General features: G+C 45.8%; 1 protein-coding gene across 22 annotated transcripts in view; it reads left to right on the top strand.

Moving 5' to 3' along the window:
- MACF1 (microtubule actin crosslinking factor 1) overlaps nucleotides 1-18,026 on the top strand; it is a 291,360-nt gene that overhangs the window by 204,413 nt on the left and 68,921 nt on the right. For all 22 annotated transcript variants that reach the window (XM_053399045.1, XM_053399042.1, XM_053399053.1 and 19 more), the window contains 3 exons: nucleotides 966-1,165; nucleotides 3,597-4,092; nucleotides 4,760-6,231. In XM_053399045.1, the coding sequence (XP_053255020.1) occupies nucleotides 966-1,165; nucleotides 3,597-4,092; nucleotides 4,760-6,231 (2,168 nt within the window). The remainder of the gene's footprint in view (nucleotides 1-965; nucleotides 1,166-3,596; nucleotides 4,093-4,759; nucleotides 6,232-18,026) is intronic.

Genomic DNA, 18,026 nt, shown 5'->3' with positions numbered 1-18,026 from the left:
TTGTGGGCATGCCTTATAGTCAAGAGTTCCCTTACCCTTATATTTGGTTGTGTTTCCTTTTCCAGACTTTCCCTTGCACAGCCCACTCCAAATCTGGGTAGAACAGGCTCATGTCCTGGCCAGTTTATAATGACATTTTATTTCTGAAGCAGCCAGAAATCATTAGTTAGCACAAAGCATGATCTAGTTTTTGAATGAGTGTCAGAGCTGATTGTGCCTGTCAGCTTGCCCAAGCTACTGCAGTCTTACTGTTGTTATTTTGGAGGAATGCTGTGTGATTTCCCACCACCACCCCCAGAAAGATGAAACCTGACATTTTAAATGTTTGCTTAAACTGTAATTCATATTTGTAAAGAATATTGAAACTGCTTTGCCAAAATTTTCCCCTGAAAACTTTTTTTTTAAAGCAGTTTTAAGAGCAGTTCCACCTCTGTTTGTTGAGAGGAGACACACCCTGTTTGCATAGGAACTGGGCCAATGAAAAGCATTGTATGGAATCTTTCCAAAAGTTTATGGAGGAGGCTCTGCCATTCAGCAAAGATCAGGTGCACCACCTCATTTTGTGGGTAGCGTGGGGGTAGGACACAGTGTGCACCTGCGTTAAATTTTGGGTTCAGTTTGCAGTATCTTCAGTTAAATCAGGAGGGACAGACTTAACCTTCCAGGGGGCCACATTCTAGCCATACAGACAAGGCCACCCCACACTCACACCACACCCATATTCAAACACACATGCCTGCATGCTGTGTCGACCATGTCCCAACCACCTAGGTCCATGTCACCTGGGGAGGGGAGACCTGGCCTCATTTGGCCCACGGGCCTGAGTTTTCCCACTCCTGCTGTAAATACCTGATCAGGTAAGTCCTAAAAATTCCCTTAGAGGTCCGCATTCACCCGTAGCCAATGAGTCCTATGGAAGCCTTTGTGGAGGGAATGTACCCAGTCATGGTGTTTCTGGTATTCAGATTCCAGGTGGGCACATGCCAACCAGGTGACAGCAGAGCGCCAGCAGAAGTTGGAGAAATCAGCCAGCGAGCTGGCCAGCTTCCAGGTGGCTGAGGGCCAGCTGCGTCCCTGGCTGATGGAGAAGGAGCTCATGATGAGCGTGTTGGGCCCACTCTCCATCGATCCCAACATGCTGAATGCACAGAAGCAGCAAGTTCAGGTGAGAAGCCAGCAAAGGCATTTTATGCAACCAGGTTGAAAAGAGTATGGTGGTCAATGCAGGTGGAAGTGACTACAAGAGTGCACCATGCTGGTCATCTGCCAGTGAGAGGGAACTGTTGACCTTTTGCACTGCACTGTCACCACTGCAGATGGCCTGAGCAATCGCAGCTTCTAGCCCAGCAATGATCAATTGGTATAAGGGGCTGATATATTTCCACCTGTCCCCTGGTTCATCAGTTTGAGCAACACAGGGTGCCTGTCCTTGCCTACCTGCTTTCCAGCTCCAGATCACTAGCCCTGACAGAAGGGGTGCTTGTGTAGAAATGCTTAGTTTCATTCAACAGCAGGCCCATCTCTTGCATTTGCCTTCCTCTCCATTGGTTTATGAATCATGCTGCTCAGAAGAGGCCTGTAGGCAGTCAAACGCTCGAGAGGGTAGGATTGTCGGGAGATCTCCATGCTTATACAGTTTGACTCTCAGTCTGCAACTTGTTTATATGAACTGTAGCAGCAGCAGGACAAATAAGGCAGGGGAGTGGAATGTCTTTTGAATGTCATCATCATCCCTGACATTTTTTTAAAGCTGAAATCCTGTTTCAAGCTGACTTCCCACAGCTTCTTTCCAGAAACTCTACAGATGGTTTATAGCAACTCAATATGCTTTTAGTTGTGTGTCAGCCAACCTAAACTCTTGCAGCAGACTAACTTGTTTAATTGATTCATCAGCTGACATCACATACATTTGCAGCTCATTGGATGTATCTTCCTCAATGAAGAGGGACAGTTCATCTTTGGCTGCCTCATTGCTCAGACCTCAGCTTTCCAAGGAGCCTTGGACTTCCTTGGAAGCTTATCAGGGGTTTCTCATTCAGAATCAAATCAGGCATGGCATGCAAGCTTTCGTTTACCACTTCCCTTCTAGTGTGCACACACAGGGAAATGTTAGGTGTGCTCCAGGATCCACTCGGGTCATGTGAGGCTATCTGGAACACTTGCAAGAACCAAGAGTGTGTCCTGGAACAGGGGTCGGCAACTGGTTGATCTCTCAGTTGTTCAACATTAGCAACAACAAAATGACTTTTCTCACCTAATTTAGGCTGCTGAAATGGAGATGGCTAACAGGGAGTGTATTTTTTGTGCAAAAGGACTGAGCTCGGAAAATAATAAGCTCAGAGGCAACCTGGTATTTAATTCTAACTATGGGCTCCTCCAGACATTCCATTTATTCAGCACTCATATTAATTTGTTTACATCGTGGTTCAACTATGTCTGGTCTTCATTGTGTACTCCTTCTGATTTATTTGTATATATGCCATTTAGCATTTCTTCTGCATTCACCCTGATTTGCTTCCAGGGGATTTACACATCTTTCTCTTAGTCAATCATTCATCCCACAGTTTTCCCCATCATTTTCTGTGCTGCAAAGTGGGACTTGTTTTATAAATTGGAGTTTGTGTAAAAAATGGATTTGTTGCACTTGGGTGACTGAACCCTTTAATCCACTTTAAATGCCCCAAATAGGGATGGTCTGGAGGCACCCTGCATGTCTTTTGCACCCGGCTCTCATTGGTAGATCTTGGGGTTCTGTTGAAAATACAGATTAGAACTAACAAGCCTGAAGTCCACCTCCGCCTTAGAATCCTTTGCAGTGTATTGAGGGGTAGAACATGTTCTCAGATTAATTAATGTGAAGATGGGAAGTTTGGAAACCACTGATATTCTCAGGAAAGGCATTGCTTACATCACATCACATATGTGCTGCTTGATTGTAAAAAACAAAGCACCTTCTAAGTGGTTTTACAAAAATTAAAAGAAACATTAAAGTTATCAATAAAAGCAGTTAAAAGCAAGTAAGGAGGCACCAGAAATTGTACAGCCTGATGTCAATGGGCAGAGAATTTCAAAGTGTAAGTGCTGCCACTCTAAAAATTGATTTATTGCAGAATGAGCATTATGCGGCACTTGTAACAGTATCAGTTCCACAGTTCAAAGCAGCTGAGTAGGCATATATAGGGTGATCCTATAAGTAAACTGGTCCCTGGCTGTTAATGCCAGTATATAATAGTAACGCCTTGAAAATGGCCCAGTAGTAACATGAAGTCATTATTTTCATCAGGTTTAAGAAGGCAGCCATTCTTGGTCCCCTTTCGGAGCTTGATGTATGGGTACCCCCAACAAAAATTTAAAAATCTGGCTGTATAATTTGGAATTAATGTGATTTGATTGGCCTGTTAATAAAAATTATATTTTAAAAAAAAAAGAAGGCAGCCATTCTTTTGGTGCTTTAAAAAAAGTGTTTTATTATGCAACCAAGACTGATAGTGCTATGGTTGCATTCTCCTTGGCTTCTTTCATCTTTTTTTTTAACCATCTTGGTCTCTCATTAAAAAACATATGCATTGTTTCTCTACCGCCCTCCCCCATTTTAGTTTATGCTGAAGGAGTTTGAGTCCCGCAAGCCCCAGTATGATCAGCTGAATGAGGCTGCCCAAGGGATACTCACCAGCCCCAGCGAAGGGTCTCCATCCATCAGCAACATGCAGGAGGAGCTCCAGGCTGTCAACCAGAAGTGGACTGAACTCACAGAGAGGCTCAACTCACGCTCCAGCCAAATCGACCAGGCCATTGTCAAGAGCACCCAGTACCAAGAGCTGCTCCAGGGGCTGTCTGAGAAGGTGAAGGCTGCTGGGCAGTGCCTGAGCACCCAGTCCACCATCAGCACCCAGCCAGAGGCTGTGAAGCAGCAGCTGGAAGAAACGAGTGAAATCCGGTCCAACCTGGCACAGCTGGAAGAGGAGATCATGGAGGCTCAGGTCCTATGTGATGAGCTCTCAGTCCTCATTGGGGAGCAGTACCTGAAGGATGAGCTGAAGAAGCGCTTGGAGACGGTGGCCCTCCCTCTCAAAGGGCTGGAGGATTTGGCAGGTATGGAAATGAATCATTTGAAAACATGGGGTCATCAGCTGCTATATAACACCTTTTGCAGAATTTAGAAACACAGACAGCATTTAGTCGAGAAGGAGGGCTCCCAACAGCCAGGAAAGTTGTGTGGGCAATAAGGACCCAATAGATCCTTGGCTCACCAGATGTGGTGAAAGGCTTAATCTCAGGGCCACTCCACACATTATGAAGCAAACTCAGTGTGTCACCAACACAGGCCCGATAGGAAGCCCCAGCCAGTGCCATCTCCCAGGTGTATTTTTCCCTAATGCATGTGTAGAAGAAGTGGGATGGTTAGCTGGGCTCCATTTTGTCTGTCTGAAAAGAATTGGAATGCCACCCCATCCCATTTTGACCACTGCCTCTATGTAAATGTAAGATCTAGAAACCATTTTTTAAGGAAACAGATGTTCTGGGGATCCTACAGAATCAATTAAATTCCCCTGAATAGACCCTATGTTCTGTGATTTGTGGCTTTCTAGGTTTATAAGATTGCCTTACCTTTAATGGTATACCAATTTGCTTTTTCACTGAAAGGTGCTTATTTGCGAAGACTGGTATGTAGATTTGTGCATCAGGAACATTAGGAGAGGTTCCTAGCTTTATGAAATGCATGTCTTAACAATGTATTCCTGCCTCCTCCAATTTTCAGGTGACCGGATGAATCGATTGCAGACAGTGCTTGCCAGCTCCCAGCAATTCCAACAGATGTTTGATGAGCTCCACACTTGGCTGGATGACAAGCTGAGGCAGCAGGCACAGAGCGGGCCCATCTCAGCTAAGCTGGAGAGGCTGCAGTCTCAGATCCAGGAGCAGGAAGAATTCCAAAAGAGCCTCAACCAGCACAGGGGCTCCTATGAATTGATTGTGGTAGAGGGTGAGTCTTTGCTTCACTCCATTCATCCCGGCGAGGAGAGAGCCAGTTTGCAAAGCCAGCTGGTCAACCTGAAAGCAAACTGGGAGGAGCTTAGCAAACAGATCACAGACCGACATGCTAAACTCAAGGACTGCTTACAGAAGGCTCAGAAATACCAACGTCATGTGGAAGACCTTTTCCCGTGGGTGGAGGACTGCAGGTCAAAGATGCTAGAGCTGGAAGTCACTCTGGATCCAGTGCAACTGGAAGCCACACTCCTGAGGTCAAAGGCTATGCTGAGCGATGTGGAGAAGCGCCGCTCCCTTCTGGAGATGCTGAACAGCGCCGCTGATATCCTCATCAACGCATCAGAAATGGATGAGGATGATGTTAGGGATGAGAAAGCTGGGATCAACCAGAAGATGGACGCTATTACAGAAGAACTCCAAGCAAAGACCGGTTCCCTGGAAGAAATGTCGCAAAGGCTGAAGGAGTTCCAAGAAAGCTTTAGGAACATTGAGAAGAAACTAGATGGGACAAAGCATCAGCTGGAAATCTATGAGGCTCTTGGCCCACAGGCCTGCAGCACTAAGAACTTGGAGAAGCTGAGAGCCCAACAGGAGGTTATCCAGGCATTGGAACCCCAGGTGGATTACCTGAGGAATTTCACTCGGGGCCTGGTGGAAGATGCTCCAGATGGGTCTGACTCCTCCCATCTCTTAAGTCAAGCTGAGGTTGCCCAGCAAGACTTCAAAGCAGTCAAGCAAAAAGTTAACGAATGTTGTCAACTTATGGAGAGCAAGCTTGAAGGGATTGGCCAGTTTAATAATCATGTTCGGGAGATGTTCTCTCAGCTGGCTGACCTAGATGACGAGTTGGACAGCATGGGTTCTGTTGGGAGAGACATGGACAGCCTGCAGTCTCAAGCAGAGGATGTCCATGAATTCCTGGGCAAACTTCAGAGGCTGAGGCTGGATATCCAAGCTTCTGAAGAGAAATGCAGGCAGATGTTGGATGATGAAGGAAGCCCTGACCTCATAGGGTTGAAACGTGAGCTGGAGACTTTAAATAAGCAATGTGGCAAACTGAACGAAAGAGGCAAAAGTCGCCTGGAGCAGGTGGACACAACGCTGGCTCGCGTCAAGGACTTCTATGACAAACTAAAGGAGCTGAACTACATGACAGCCACAGCAGAAGACAGCGAAGCTTTGCAGTGGGTCGTTGGGACAGAAGTGGAGGTCATCAGCCAGCAGCTGGCAGATTTCAAGGTAAGGACCTGGCTATGCTGCAAGTGGCTAATGTTGAATCTACTGATGAGTTGTTTTTAATGCTGTAACCCACCCTGGGACCTTAGAGTGAAGGGCCTGCACTGCTCCATGGGTGAAAATCCCCCTGTGCTCATTCTTTTTCTTTCTTTCTTTCTTTCTTTTTGCCATATATGATCTTTCAGCTTACCTTAGCAGTTTTTATACAAACGAGGGAGATAAAAGAGTTCTAGAAATAATATAATCTTATTTTTAAAAGACCTTTATCACTTGTTTGTATAAACACTGCCAGGTTGGGCAGAAAACAAAGAGCACAGGGTAAATTTCCATCCGTGTCATTCTCCCTGGGTGACTCTTTCATTTGCATGAGCAACTTGTGTGGTCCAATTTAGAAGGCTCTTCATTCATTAAATCTTAGTGTGTACATGTATTGCAACACACTAAAAACTTAATATGTTGTGCTTAAAAAACATCTGTCCCTCACAACCCACAGTGGTCAATGACCCTCCACTTATTTGGATTACTTATTCTAAATATTTAACTTGAATTTGGTTTGAATATTTTAACAGCTCTCAGCTGCCACAGGTATTCTGTGAAAAGGCTCTTGATATTTAGAAGCATGTAAGACATAATGAGGGATGTGGGTGGTGCTGTGGGTTAAACCACAGAGCCTAGGGCTTGCCAATCAGAAGGTTGGCGGTTCAAATCCCCGCGACGGGGTGAGCTCCCGTTGCTCAGTCCCTGCTCCTGCCAACCTAGCAGTTTGAAAGCACGAAGTGCAAGTAGATAAATAGGTACCGCTCCAGTGGGAAGGTAAATGGTGTTTCCGTGCACTGCTCTGGTTTGCCAGAAGCGGCTTAGTCATGCCGGCCACATGACCTGGAAGCTGTACGCCGGCTCCCTCAGCCAGTAAAGCGAGATGAGCACTGCAACACCAGAGTCGTCCGCAACTGGTCCTAATTGGTCAGGGGTCCCTTTACCTTTACCTTTAAGACATAATGAACTGCACTTTTATTACTTTTGTAGTAGTATCTCCTACACCACAGAATGAGAAGTGAATCAGTTAAATCATCAAATAATTCTGTATTCTTCTGCTCACTCCATGGGGAGGTTGCCAGAGGCTTCCTTGTATGACTTGGTGCTCTGACCTTACCTCCTTCATCCAGTGGGGGCAGGAGTTTCTGCCACAACCCAGCACTGGACGCAATTCGAATTGTTGAACCATTCTCAATGCAGAGGTGCCACAGTTTCCTCTGAGGAAACAGACTGGCTGTTGTCCCACTGCAGAGCCTGGACCCAGATCAATGAATCACAAATCATGGAGGAACATCCTCTGAGGGTGTGTCTTTTCTACTTTAAACAAAAGTCTTGCTGGCTGCAAAAGTGAATTGTGCTTCAGAAGTCTGAGAAACTCTACTCTTGAGGATGTATTGTTGTGCAAGAACTCTGAGCCAATTGCCTTGTTGGGCTTGCTGTTTATGGCAACTGACTTGAACACACAACTTTTCTACTTGCCAGGAAAGACAGGGGACGTTTTAACAATCTCAGTGAATCACACCATGAATTGATCTCAGTTGGGCATCTGGTGCTGACTCAGTTAAACATAAGGCTCTGGACTCCTCCTAGCCTGAGTGCCTTTGATTGGAAACTGAGATTGAGCAAACTTTACATTGAGAAGGAACTGTCCTCTAGCTGTCCTGGCTGATATGGAAAAGTTGGGAAGGGGCAAGGACTGTGACTTGGGTTTTCTGTGTGGAGAGTAGAAGGCTTTGAGGACCCTCTGTAATTTCACCCTTGATATGTTTATCTATTTAATAATTTCTGCCCAGCCGTGATGCATAAATCAGGCAGGTGCATTATAACAAGTAAAATTGCAATTGCAGTGAGAGACAATTAAAATAGCTATTTATTATACTGGTTAATATTTAGAATTTCTAAGTGATGTACATAACATGATTTTTTAAGCCATACAAAGAATAAGAGCAATTATAATTCATCCTAGAATGCCTACCTTAAAATGCTTGCTGAAACAGGAAAGTGTTTGTCAATCACCACAAATTCGGCAGGGAGGGGGCCTGTCTAATCTCAGTCAGGAGCAAGTTTGACAGGGTTGGGGTCCACAATACTGAACTGCATGGCTGTATCTGATGGCATGCAGAGCCTGGGGAGTGGACTCCCCAATTTTTCCAGTTCTAGTAACTGGTAACGTATATTGTCTGCACCAAGGAAATCCTAACCCTTCAATCAGAATAAATTATTATTATTTATTAAACTTATTATTTTTTATTTATTTTACAAAAGCAGCTCACAATATACACCTACATTAAAACTGGCATGAAACAAAATGAAGAAAAATCTAAAAAGTGATCATATTTTTAAAAGACAGGATTAAAACATTATGTGTATGCATCATTTGAACATTATGTGAAATTTATTGTGCTTCCAAGATTTCAAGTTTTCAAAGGATAGAGAGGAGGGAGATTATGTTGACTAACTATGGATAGCCTGTCTGGTTGTTGGGCTGATGGGAGCTGTAGGATGAAGACTATAAACTATTGAGAACACAGCAGGTCTTCTAAGGCTCCCCTGCCCTTTCACATCACACTCCTACCTGATCTCTGGAAGTCCTTATTAGGTTTCACCAGACCACTTCACAAAAGAGTCTCTGAAATCATAAGGTCTAGAAAGTGCCTGAAATTCTGTTCAGCACTAGCAGTGTGTTTTTTTCTAGAAAAAATTTGTGCTGGTACTTGCCAGTACTCACCATGAAGTTGTTCCAATAAGTGTCATACTTTTTAACCAAAGATGAAGAAGTGCCGGTAATTACCAGGAATACAGAAGGACTGTGTAACTTGCTTGTTCCTGATGATGTTGGTGGTGGTCTCTTGTGTTTCCATGCGCTCTGGTTTCTGTCACAGTGTTCCATTTCTCCAGAAGCGGCTTAGTGACGCTAGCCACGGAAAGCTGTCTGTGGACAAATGCTGGCTCCCTCAGCCTGAAAGTGAGATGAGTGCTTCACCCCACAGTCGCCTTTGACTGAACTTAACTGTCCAGGGGTCCTTTACCTTTTACCTTTATACAATAAAAAGTTTCAAATTGATTTGTCAAAATAACAACACATAAAACAATTTAACTCATAAAGCAATTCACTTAGAGTTGGTGATATGAGGGCAGAGTCACTATGATAGTTGTCCTTCCTCACAAAAAAGGAGAGTTCAGGTGCCTCCTGAACTTGCTGCAGGGGAAAGAACTTTGAATGGTTTCCCGCATCAGCATGAAATCACACCCTGGGCTTGTAAGTGTTTTCCTTTTGGGACAGAGACTGGAAAGGCGCCAACTCAGAAACTTCTCTTCCCAGAGCTTGCAGCAATTCTGTGACTTTCTTCTGCTGTTCTCATGTTGCAGAAACCGGGATTGGCAGCCGGCTGGCTGATAAGGGGGATCTGTGTTGTGCTGAGCTCACAGGAAGTTAGAACAATGGGAGGAAAGGATTTGTCTCTGTCGGCTATATTTATACCCCCAAGAGGGTCTGTGACTGGGCAGAGCTTTCTCCTGAGGCTCATTTCCATAGCTTTGAGAGCAGAGTATCCCCCTTCTCAAACATCCTATGAGTGCAAAATTGGTTTACCTTCTCCTGAGTTTACCTTCACCACCCTTAAATAAAAACCCCAAGCTTGCTTTTTTACCTTGAGTTCCCTATTGCAACATTTGCAAACCTGGTGCCTTCCAGATGTTTGGTGCTGCAACTCCCATCAGAATCAGCCTGTGTAAGACAAGAGGGCACTCACAATCTGATTTTTCTTACTGTTGCTTTTTTTGCTCTGGTCTGTTGCCCCCGCTGCTGCTGTCGAGGCTGCAAAAGAGAGGCTGCAGATTGGCAGAGGGAAGTGTTAAGAAGGGAAGGAAAAGGCTATCCTTGACACAATTTGCAGTCCCACCCCCCAAACTATCAAAATAGCCGTTCATTTCTTAGCGTTTAGATATGAGGCAGGTGCTTAGTGGGTGGTGTGAGCAACGTGCAGCCTTCCAAGTGCTGTTCCCAGTCACTGAGCGCTCTGTTATTCCTGTCCTGGAGAGAATTCTTTATATCCTTTGAAGGCTGGCCCCAGGACCGGCCCAATACAATTTGGCACCTGAGGTGAACCACAAAATGGCACCCACCACCACCAGGGAAGAAGGGGTGAGTGAACAAGAGTAGAGGAGACCAGCAACAGCACCCATTCACCAAGAAGATGCCTTGGGGGGGCAGATTTTGTCTCTAAGGTGTACACTTCAGCTGTTGATGCCACCATGACAGCAGCTGCAGGGATGCATTCCTTAGAGGCTGGGCTTGCTGCCCTGCGAAACCTACCACCTGAGGCGGTTGCCTCATCTTGCCTTATGGGTGAGCTGACCCCTCCTTATTTTATCCTTCAAGCTTCTTCTGTGAGTTAGGACAGGCTGAGAGCTGGTCACTTGCTCAAGGTCACCCTGTGACCTTTATGATGCAGCAGGGATTTGAACTCTAGTCTCCAGCACTCTGACCAGTACACTGACCCTCTCAATTGCTCATTGACCTCTCCTATCCCCAGCTGTTAGCACTTGACTATGGGCAGCTGAGCATCTGTAGCACCTATTGCAAGTCCTCATAGGTTTGGGGCCAGACTTGGAGAAAACACTGGGGCAGATTCACTGGAGAGCCAAAGGCAAAGCCAGTTGCTCTACAAAGTTAGTCCAAAGGGGAAGGACTGGGATGTGTGTGCAGGCAGAAGGGCAGCAGTGGGGGATGGCAGGGAGACAAACCCAGAAGTTCAGAGCCTGGTTCTTGCTCAGGTGCAATAGGTCAGGCCTCACCTGGAAGTATTTACAGCCTGAACCAATATACTTGATTAGGTCCCTGAGAGAGCAACACTTGTCCTTTTCTACATGGCCTGCATCCCTGGGCGGCTCACTCACCACAAGGACAGCCAGGACACAGAGCAAGAAGGCTGCTGCTGGCACAGCCTTTCGTATGCTTTCATGTTTGTGATGCCTCAGGTGAAGTGATGGCATGAAGGGGGATCTTTGCTAGGGGAAAGAGTAATGAATGTCCCTGGGACTCACCAAATCTGGAGAGCATCAAATTCAGTTTTGGTTTTGTTTGGCAGCTTAGACAAGTCACATCTGCTGCAAAGACTTGCAGCCAATAATTCCAGAGTAAAATTGCTTCTCAAATGAAAACTGAATTAGTAATAGCATTTATACAACACTTTTTGTATTTTCAAAGCACATTATCTCTGTAATCTTTAAACCAGTCCAGTGGTATAATTAGTGCTAGTATATTAGAATTATCTGCCCTTCACCAACAATTGCAACAATTTGGAATTCAGTATTAAAAGTGGTAAGGAAAAAATTATGTCAGAGGAATATATGCCTTTGTTACTGCCCCATGTTGCAGATGTGGAGCAGAGAGGAAGGGGAGAATTATGCTTTGCTTAATGCCAGCTAATGAGATAGGGGCAGAGGTGGGTTGCTGCTGGCTTAATCTCAGCCCACCAAATCCACCCCAGGCCAAATGGTGTTGATATGATTCATGGAAAGTGCTCAGGCTTGGACTCTTGGTGAGTTTTGTGAGAGAGGGACAGCTACTGAGGATGTCCCTGGTGGGCGCTTCTGCTCAGTGTTTGAAACTCCCATTGTTCTAGGCGCATTTTGTCACAGGGAATTTCATTAGTGCCAGCAGTTTCTGAGCTCTGGGTGTAGTACTGCACCTAAAATTTCAAATTAAAACTGCAGAGTGGAAGGAAATGAGGACCTTTTTCTGCCTTCACACTTCTAGCTACTCTCTGAAGACTGGAGAAGAGACCCTCTTAAGAATATTAGGGGGGTGGGCAGGAGAAGGACTAAACCATGTAAAAAATGAACATAATATTTTAGCTGCAATTCATTCATTTTCAGCTTTGTATTTTTGTTATAAAAAAGTGCACCTAGGCATTCCATTGTTGCATCCATAACCTAGGTTTAAGGTGCCATTTAGCTCCTAGCTTTCATACAGTATTTCAGTTTCTAACACTGCTTCTGCTGTCTGAACTTGGTTGGTGCGGTCAAAAAGGTGTGCTTGGTCTGTGATGAAGATCACAGTCGGTGGGATGCTATGGAGGAGACAGGGCTTGTGGCTTGTGCAGACCTTAAAACCTGAACCCTGTAGGTAAAAAGTTATGGAGGAGGGTAGGTTAACACTGGGATGGGTGCCTGCAGGCAGAGCTACCTTGCTTTTCCCCAGCAGAAGCTTTTGAAGAGTCATTGAGAGGTAGCAAAGAGACACAGAGAGACCAGATGGCTGGTTCCAGTCTATTGGAGCTCTGTTTTTAATCTGCAGTCAAACCATCCATTGCCTAATCACTCCAATTATTTGATTAAGAGTGCAAATTACCATGCGCAGCGTAGGGGGATGGGACTATGACTGGTTACCAGGAAATACATTAAAGCATCCAGCCGGACCCAGAAAGGACTTCATGCAAGGCTGATGTTCATCTTCAGTTGCCCCCCTCCGCACTTACACGTATGCCAATGTAATTCCACGCTTGCTGCTACACACCCAGAAATATGGTGGTCTGGTGCTTAATAAGCCTCAGGAATGTGCCAGGCACCATACAGGATGCCAAAGAGACTCCAATCGTTACTAAGAGAGAGGCTTGCTTATTTGCTAAAAGCAGCTTTCACCCACCTGGTGCCCTCCAGATGTTTTGAATTATAGTTCCTATCAGAATTTCCTATGCTGGCTGGCACTGATGGGAATTGTAGTCCCAAACATCTGGAAGGCACTAGGGTGGGGAAGGCTGATTTAAAATATATTTTTAATCCCACCCTTTACTTATGTATATTTGCCAGGGGGGCATGAGTGGGATCATGAGAACAACAAGAACCAGAAAAACATTTCAGAAAAGTTCCAAGATGATGAAATGTTCAAACTATAGCAAAAACAAGCACACACCTTTACTTTTCACCTTTAGATTCATCTCTCTTGCTCCATCTAACAAGGCCTGTTAATCAGTCTGCTTCATAGCCCAAGAAATAAATACCTATGACTGAAGGAAACTCTGCAGATGCTCAGAGGTACTCTCCCTTCCAGCCTGTTTGCTAGCCAACATCCATTTCAGTGGATGAATATCTCACCCTTGTATGTTGCGGAGTCTTGGCACTGAAACTGAGCCCTGCACTTGTCCCTTACCCCCCCCCCCCCGCGTCACCTGCTTTGTGCAGATTGTAACCCCACCGGAAAGGGTCCAAGCTGCCCCTGTGGTCTGGCCAGTGGTGGGATTCAAGAAATGTATTAGTGGCAATGATGACAATACATTCAAGGGTTTCCTGTTCATGAGCTCTTTTTCCCTACAATGGCCTTTTTTGTTTTGGGGGAGAAAAGAAGCCAGTGCCCTGTTGGAAACGGGATTTTGCATATTGGCAACCCTAAAAGAACCATAGCCTCCTCCTCCTCCTCCTCCTCCTCCTCCTCCTCCTCCTCCTCCTCTCCCCCGCCCTCAAGTCCTCCTCTCTCCTTTTTGCTGTCTGTCTGGCTGCCATCCTTTGCCAGCTTTGTATAATAACTGCAGGAACAAAGGCGCTGTGGCCAGAAGGGGGATGAAATTGAATGCAGATTTTCCAGGTGGTTTCATCCACCCAAAAGCTGAAAAGCACCTGCGTGCTCTTGGCAGAACGGGAGTTCGGCTAACAATAGAGCCGTTTTGTGGGGGCGGCCATGAGGGAGAAGGAAGAAAGGCTAGATCCATCACACACACCAACATCATCACCTTTGCAGGCTGAGTGGTTGTTGTTTTATTCTGAATGGTTTGTGCTTTTCAGTTTTTATGCAAAAGAGGCAGACAGGGGCTCCTGTGTGTTAAGAAACAAAAAGGCACAAATGGTGATGTAGGACAGAATAACCAGCCTGAAACGGACCATGAGTGAGGCTAGTCTAGTCTGCACACAAAGCCTTCCTTTGCCTCTGTGATCAAATGTGAAAACCCTGGTGTGAGGTGAGGCTTTCCTGTGCTTTAAGAGGGTTGCAAATGCCCACTAGTTCACCAGTCATTACCCCTGACTTCCTTGTCCACAAAGGTAGGAGTGGTGATCCTTTTCCCTCTTGTAAATGATATTTACCTTTCATATAGGATTTAGTTACACTTGAATGGAAGGGATTTTACTGCTGAATTAACACTTCCGAACCTATCATCTCCCCACCTTTCTAACACCTTGCAACTTAGATGTACCTAGGAGAATAATTATTTTGCAGCTTTCTCCATCCCTTCCTTCCTCTCCCCCACCCACTAAATCTAAAGGTCGATCTGTGCTGATGTTTTAGGGAAACCAGTGCCTTTCCAGTGTTGAAGATGATGTTGGGGTGGACCTTTCCAAAATGCTTTGGATGGTTGCTTCTGTGGTTGGGTTAGCCCTGGGTGCTGCCCTGCACTTATCCCCACAGTTGGCAGGGTCTTTTTTTTAAAAAAGGGGGGGTTTCATAAAAGTTGACATTCTTTGGACACCGATTTTGGCCATAGAGAACCAAGGCTGACTTTGTCATGGCAATTGTGCAGAATGCAGCAGGCCCGGTTACCATCATTTCAATTAACATAAGGTACCGTAGTCCTTTAGTGTAGCCCTATCAACCTGGTGCCCCTCAGCACAGCTGTAGTCCAAAGTGGCTGAAGTTTGGAAAGGATGCTTGAGGATGTGTGAAGCACTGCACATACCTAAACCTTATGATGGCCATACAAGACACTTTGAAATAGGTTAGGCAGTGAGTTTCGTGGCATAGTAGGGATCCGAACCAGCACCCGTGGTTGACATTTTTCAAGCCTGTAACTTGAAATCTTAGTTTCTCTGTGTGGCTGCATTGGCCCTGCTGGGTAGCAGGAGGAGGAATCGTCTCCTCTGTAATCCTGGTGTCTTTATGGATGCTGTGATGCTGATAAATCCACCCTTGCTCATTCCTCTGCCTTGCCAGATCGGATGGCCCAGCTGGCAATATTTTTAACCCTTCTCTGATGTGCATTGGCTCCTTCCAGTCCAGCTCTGAACAGCTGGGGGTGGGGAAGGGGTGGGAGGGAGGTGAACAGGGTAGCTATTTTGTTTTCCTTGTTGGATGCTTTCCAGGCCCACTTAAATTGTTGCTGTTGCTGTTGCTGCCACTGCCTTGCTGTTTTGAGGGCCAGCATCACCCAGCAGAATGCTTCCTCTTCCCCAGCTGCCTAATCTTCTTTAAGTCATGGCACCAGCACCTCCAGGGGGCAGCGTTAGAACTGGGGCTGTGGGCAATTCCAACCAGTGATTAGAGAGCAGCAGCACCTGGGCCAGAGATACACCCATTTGGCTGGCTGGCCTTGGACCAGCATCTAGTTCTCAGCCCTTAGGGTGTTTTTCTTTCCTCCAGGTGCTTTGCATCGTTGGTTCCTACCTGTGCCTCCCATTCATGACTTTCCAACATAGTGCCTCATTAAGCAGGCACTAACCTCTGCACCTTTGTTCTTGGTTGGATGGACATCCTGTACTGCCCCTCACCCAAAATACCCCACTGTTGCTGCTCTTCTCTTATCAAAGCCTTTTCTTTCTTATAAAAAAGCACAGAATATGCATTTCTACCTATTCATCCATCCTAACAATAGATGTCAGGCTTTTCCAGGGGTGGCAAGGTGGTGATGATGTATTTCAGTAGAAATGATCTGTGGAAATGCTGCCAAGATTAAGGTTTGCATGCAACCCACCCGCCCTGCTTCTGTGGATGGTGCCTGTAGAGGTGTATATAAGGGTGAACAAATGATCTGTTGTTGTTTTCCAGTTACCTGACCCAGTGAGCTCAAGAAAAGGAAGGCTCTGTGTGTGTGGCGGGGGGATTCCATGCAGAAAAAAGGGCCCCTGGTCTTCTCCATCTGCAAAATGGAAGTGAGAGGACAAACAAGATGTGCCTTGCATGTTAATAGTGCTTTATAACAGAAGACTGAAATGAATTAGGCATTAATCAATGTAATTGACTGCAGAGTTAAAACTGTGGTTGAGTTGGGGCTCTCCCATGTGAAATAGTTGCTGTTCTTGGAAGCCAGTTGAATTGGGGGGCAAGGGAAGGGCTCTGGGGCCCCGGTCCCCCTGAAGTTTTTTTTGGGGGGGTGCCTCAGGCATCTCCCATTAATGCTCTCATGGAAAAAAAGAGAGGAGGCAAAAGGGTTTGGTGTGCCTGCTTCTGAAAGGGAGGTGCATAATGCAATCCATCTGTATTCTTCTCTGGTTGTTCAGGAAGTAGTTAGCTTGCTCTCAGATCCCTTCCACTGCCTTGGCCAATGAGTGCAGAGGCACTGGCATTATCAGCAAGGTTTAATTTTTTTAGCTTAAACTTTAATCAAATCAGACTGAATTAAGTCACTATATATTTAGACTCCTTGTATTTAAATGTTTGCTTATGGTTCCTCCCCCTTCTTGCCAGCATACACCTAGGCACCGTGCACATAAGTAACAAGGGGATGGCGCTGAGGGTGACAGGCCCCTTCCTAATGTGTGAATGTGCAGGTGCTGCAAATAGATCTGTGTGCAAGCAGAGATGTTCTCCAGCTCCAGTAAGAAGTCTTAATGTGTTGTGTCAGGCAACACCCTTCTTACTCAAGGAATAAAAGTGCTTTGGAAGAGAAACCAGCAGGAACCCAGACAGCCTCCGCTTGCCAAAAGCAGCATTGGCCAAAGAATCTTGCCATTGTTCGTTCTGTGGAAGACAGAGGAAAAAACCCTGATTAACCATGACCTTGGCCTTTTGGTGGGAGGTCAGTCTTGCAGTTTGCTCTCTCTCTCTCTCTCTCTCTCTCTCTCTCTCTCTCTTTCTTTCTTTCTTTCTCTCTCTCTCTCTCTCTCTCTCTCTCTCTCTCTCTCTCAGGATGAGGTGCAATCTGGCTCCCTTAGGAGTTGATGCTGAACTCCGTTTCTCCCGTTTGCTTATTTGTTTGCTTATTTCTTAATTAATTTTCTGCCCAACCCTTGCTCTGAAAGGAGCCCAGGGCAGTAAGCAACCTCTTTATAAACATTAAGGCCACCTAAAAACATTTTAAAACAGCTGCATATCCTCACAGCAAATAATTACAAAGTTGCTGGGAAGAGCGCCTTTTCAGTCAGCAAATGCCCCCTGAATGTAAATTGGATACACCTTACTAAGGAGGCCATTCTAAAAATGGGGATCCACCACCAAGGAGGCCTTGTTACAGAGAAACATGAGCCGGGCAGCACCACAATCAACAAGGTTTCTCCTTCTGATCAAACTTGTGCTAATAAGTTTTCCAGGCCCAGAAAGTCCTATTTGGGGGAAGGGCTGTTGTAAAAGGGATGCTGTGCAGTTTTGCTTCGGATTCTTCTTCTGGCTGCATCAGTATAGGAAGCCAGTAGTTCCTCATCAATGTTCCCTTGCCAGTGCAAGGAAGCAAATAATGCCAAGGTAGAAAGCTCTAGGTCATTATCAGTGATGGAAAGACAGGCCTATCCCCATGGCAGAGCAGTGTACCCAGTCCAAACCACTGTTGTTGTTGTTGTTTAGTCGTTTAGTCGTGTCCGACTCTTCGTGACCCCATGGACCAGAGCACGCCAGGCACCCCTGTCCTCCACTACCTCCCGCAGTTTGGTCAGACTCATGTTTGTGGCTTCGAGAACACTATCCAACCATCTCATCCTCTGTCGCCCCCTTCTCCTTGTGCCCTCCATCTTTCCCAGCATCAGTGTCTTCTCCAGGGAGTCTTCTCTTCTCATGAGGTGGCCAAAGTACTGGAGCCTCAGCTTCACGATCTGTCCTTCCAGTGAGCACTCAGGGCTGATTT

This window comes from Podarcis raffonei, chromosome 8, assembly GCF_027172205.1.
Source record: "Podarcis raffonei isolate rPodRaf1 chromosome 8, rPodRaf1.pri, whole genome shotgun sequence".
In the NCBI taxonomy this organism is placed as follows: domain Eukaryota; kingdom Metazoa; phylum Chordata; class Lepidosauria; order Squamata; family Lacertidae; genus Podarcis; species Podarcis raffonei.
This window is presented reverse-complemented; position numbering and strand designations above follow the sequence as displayed.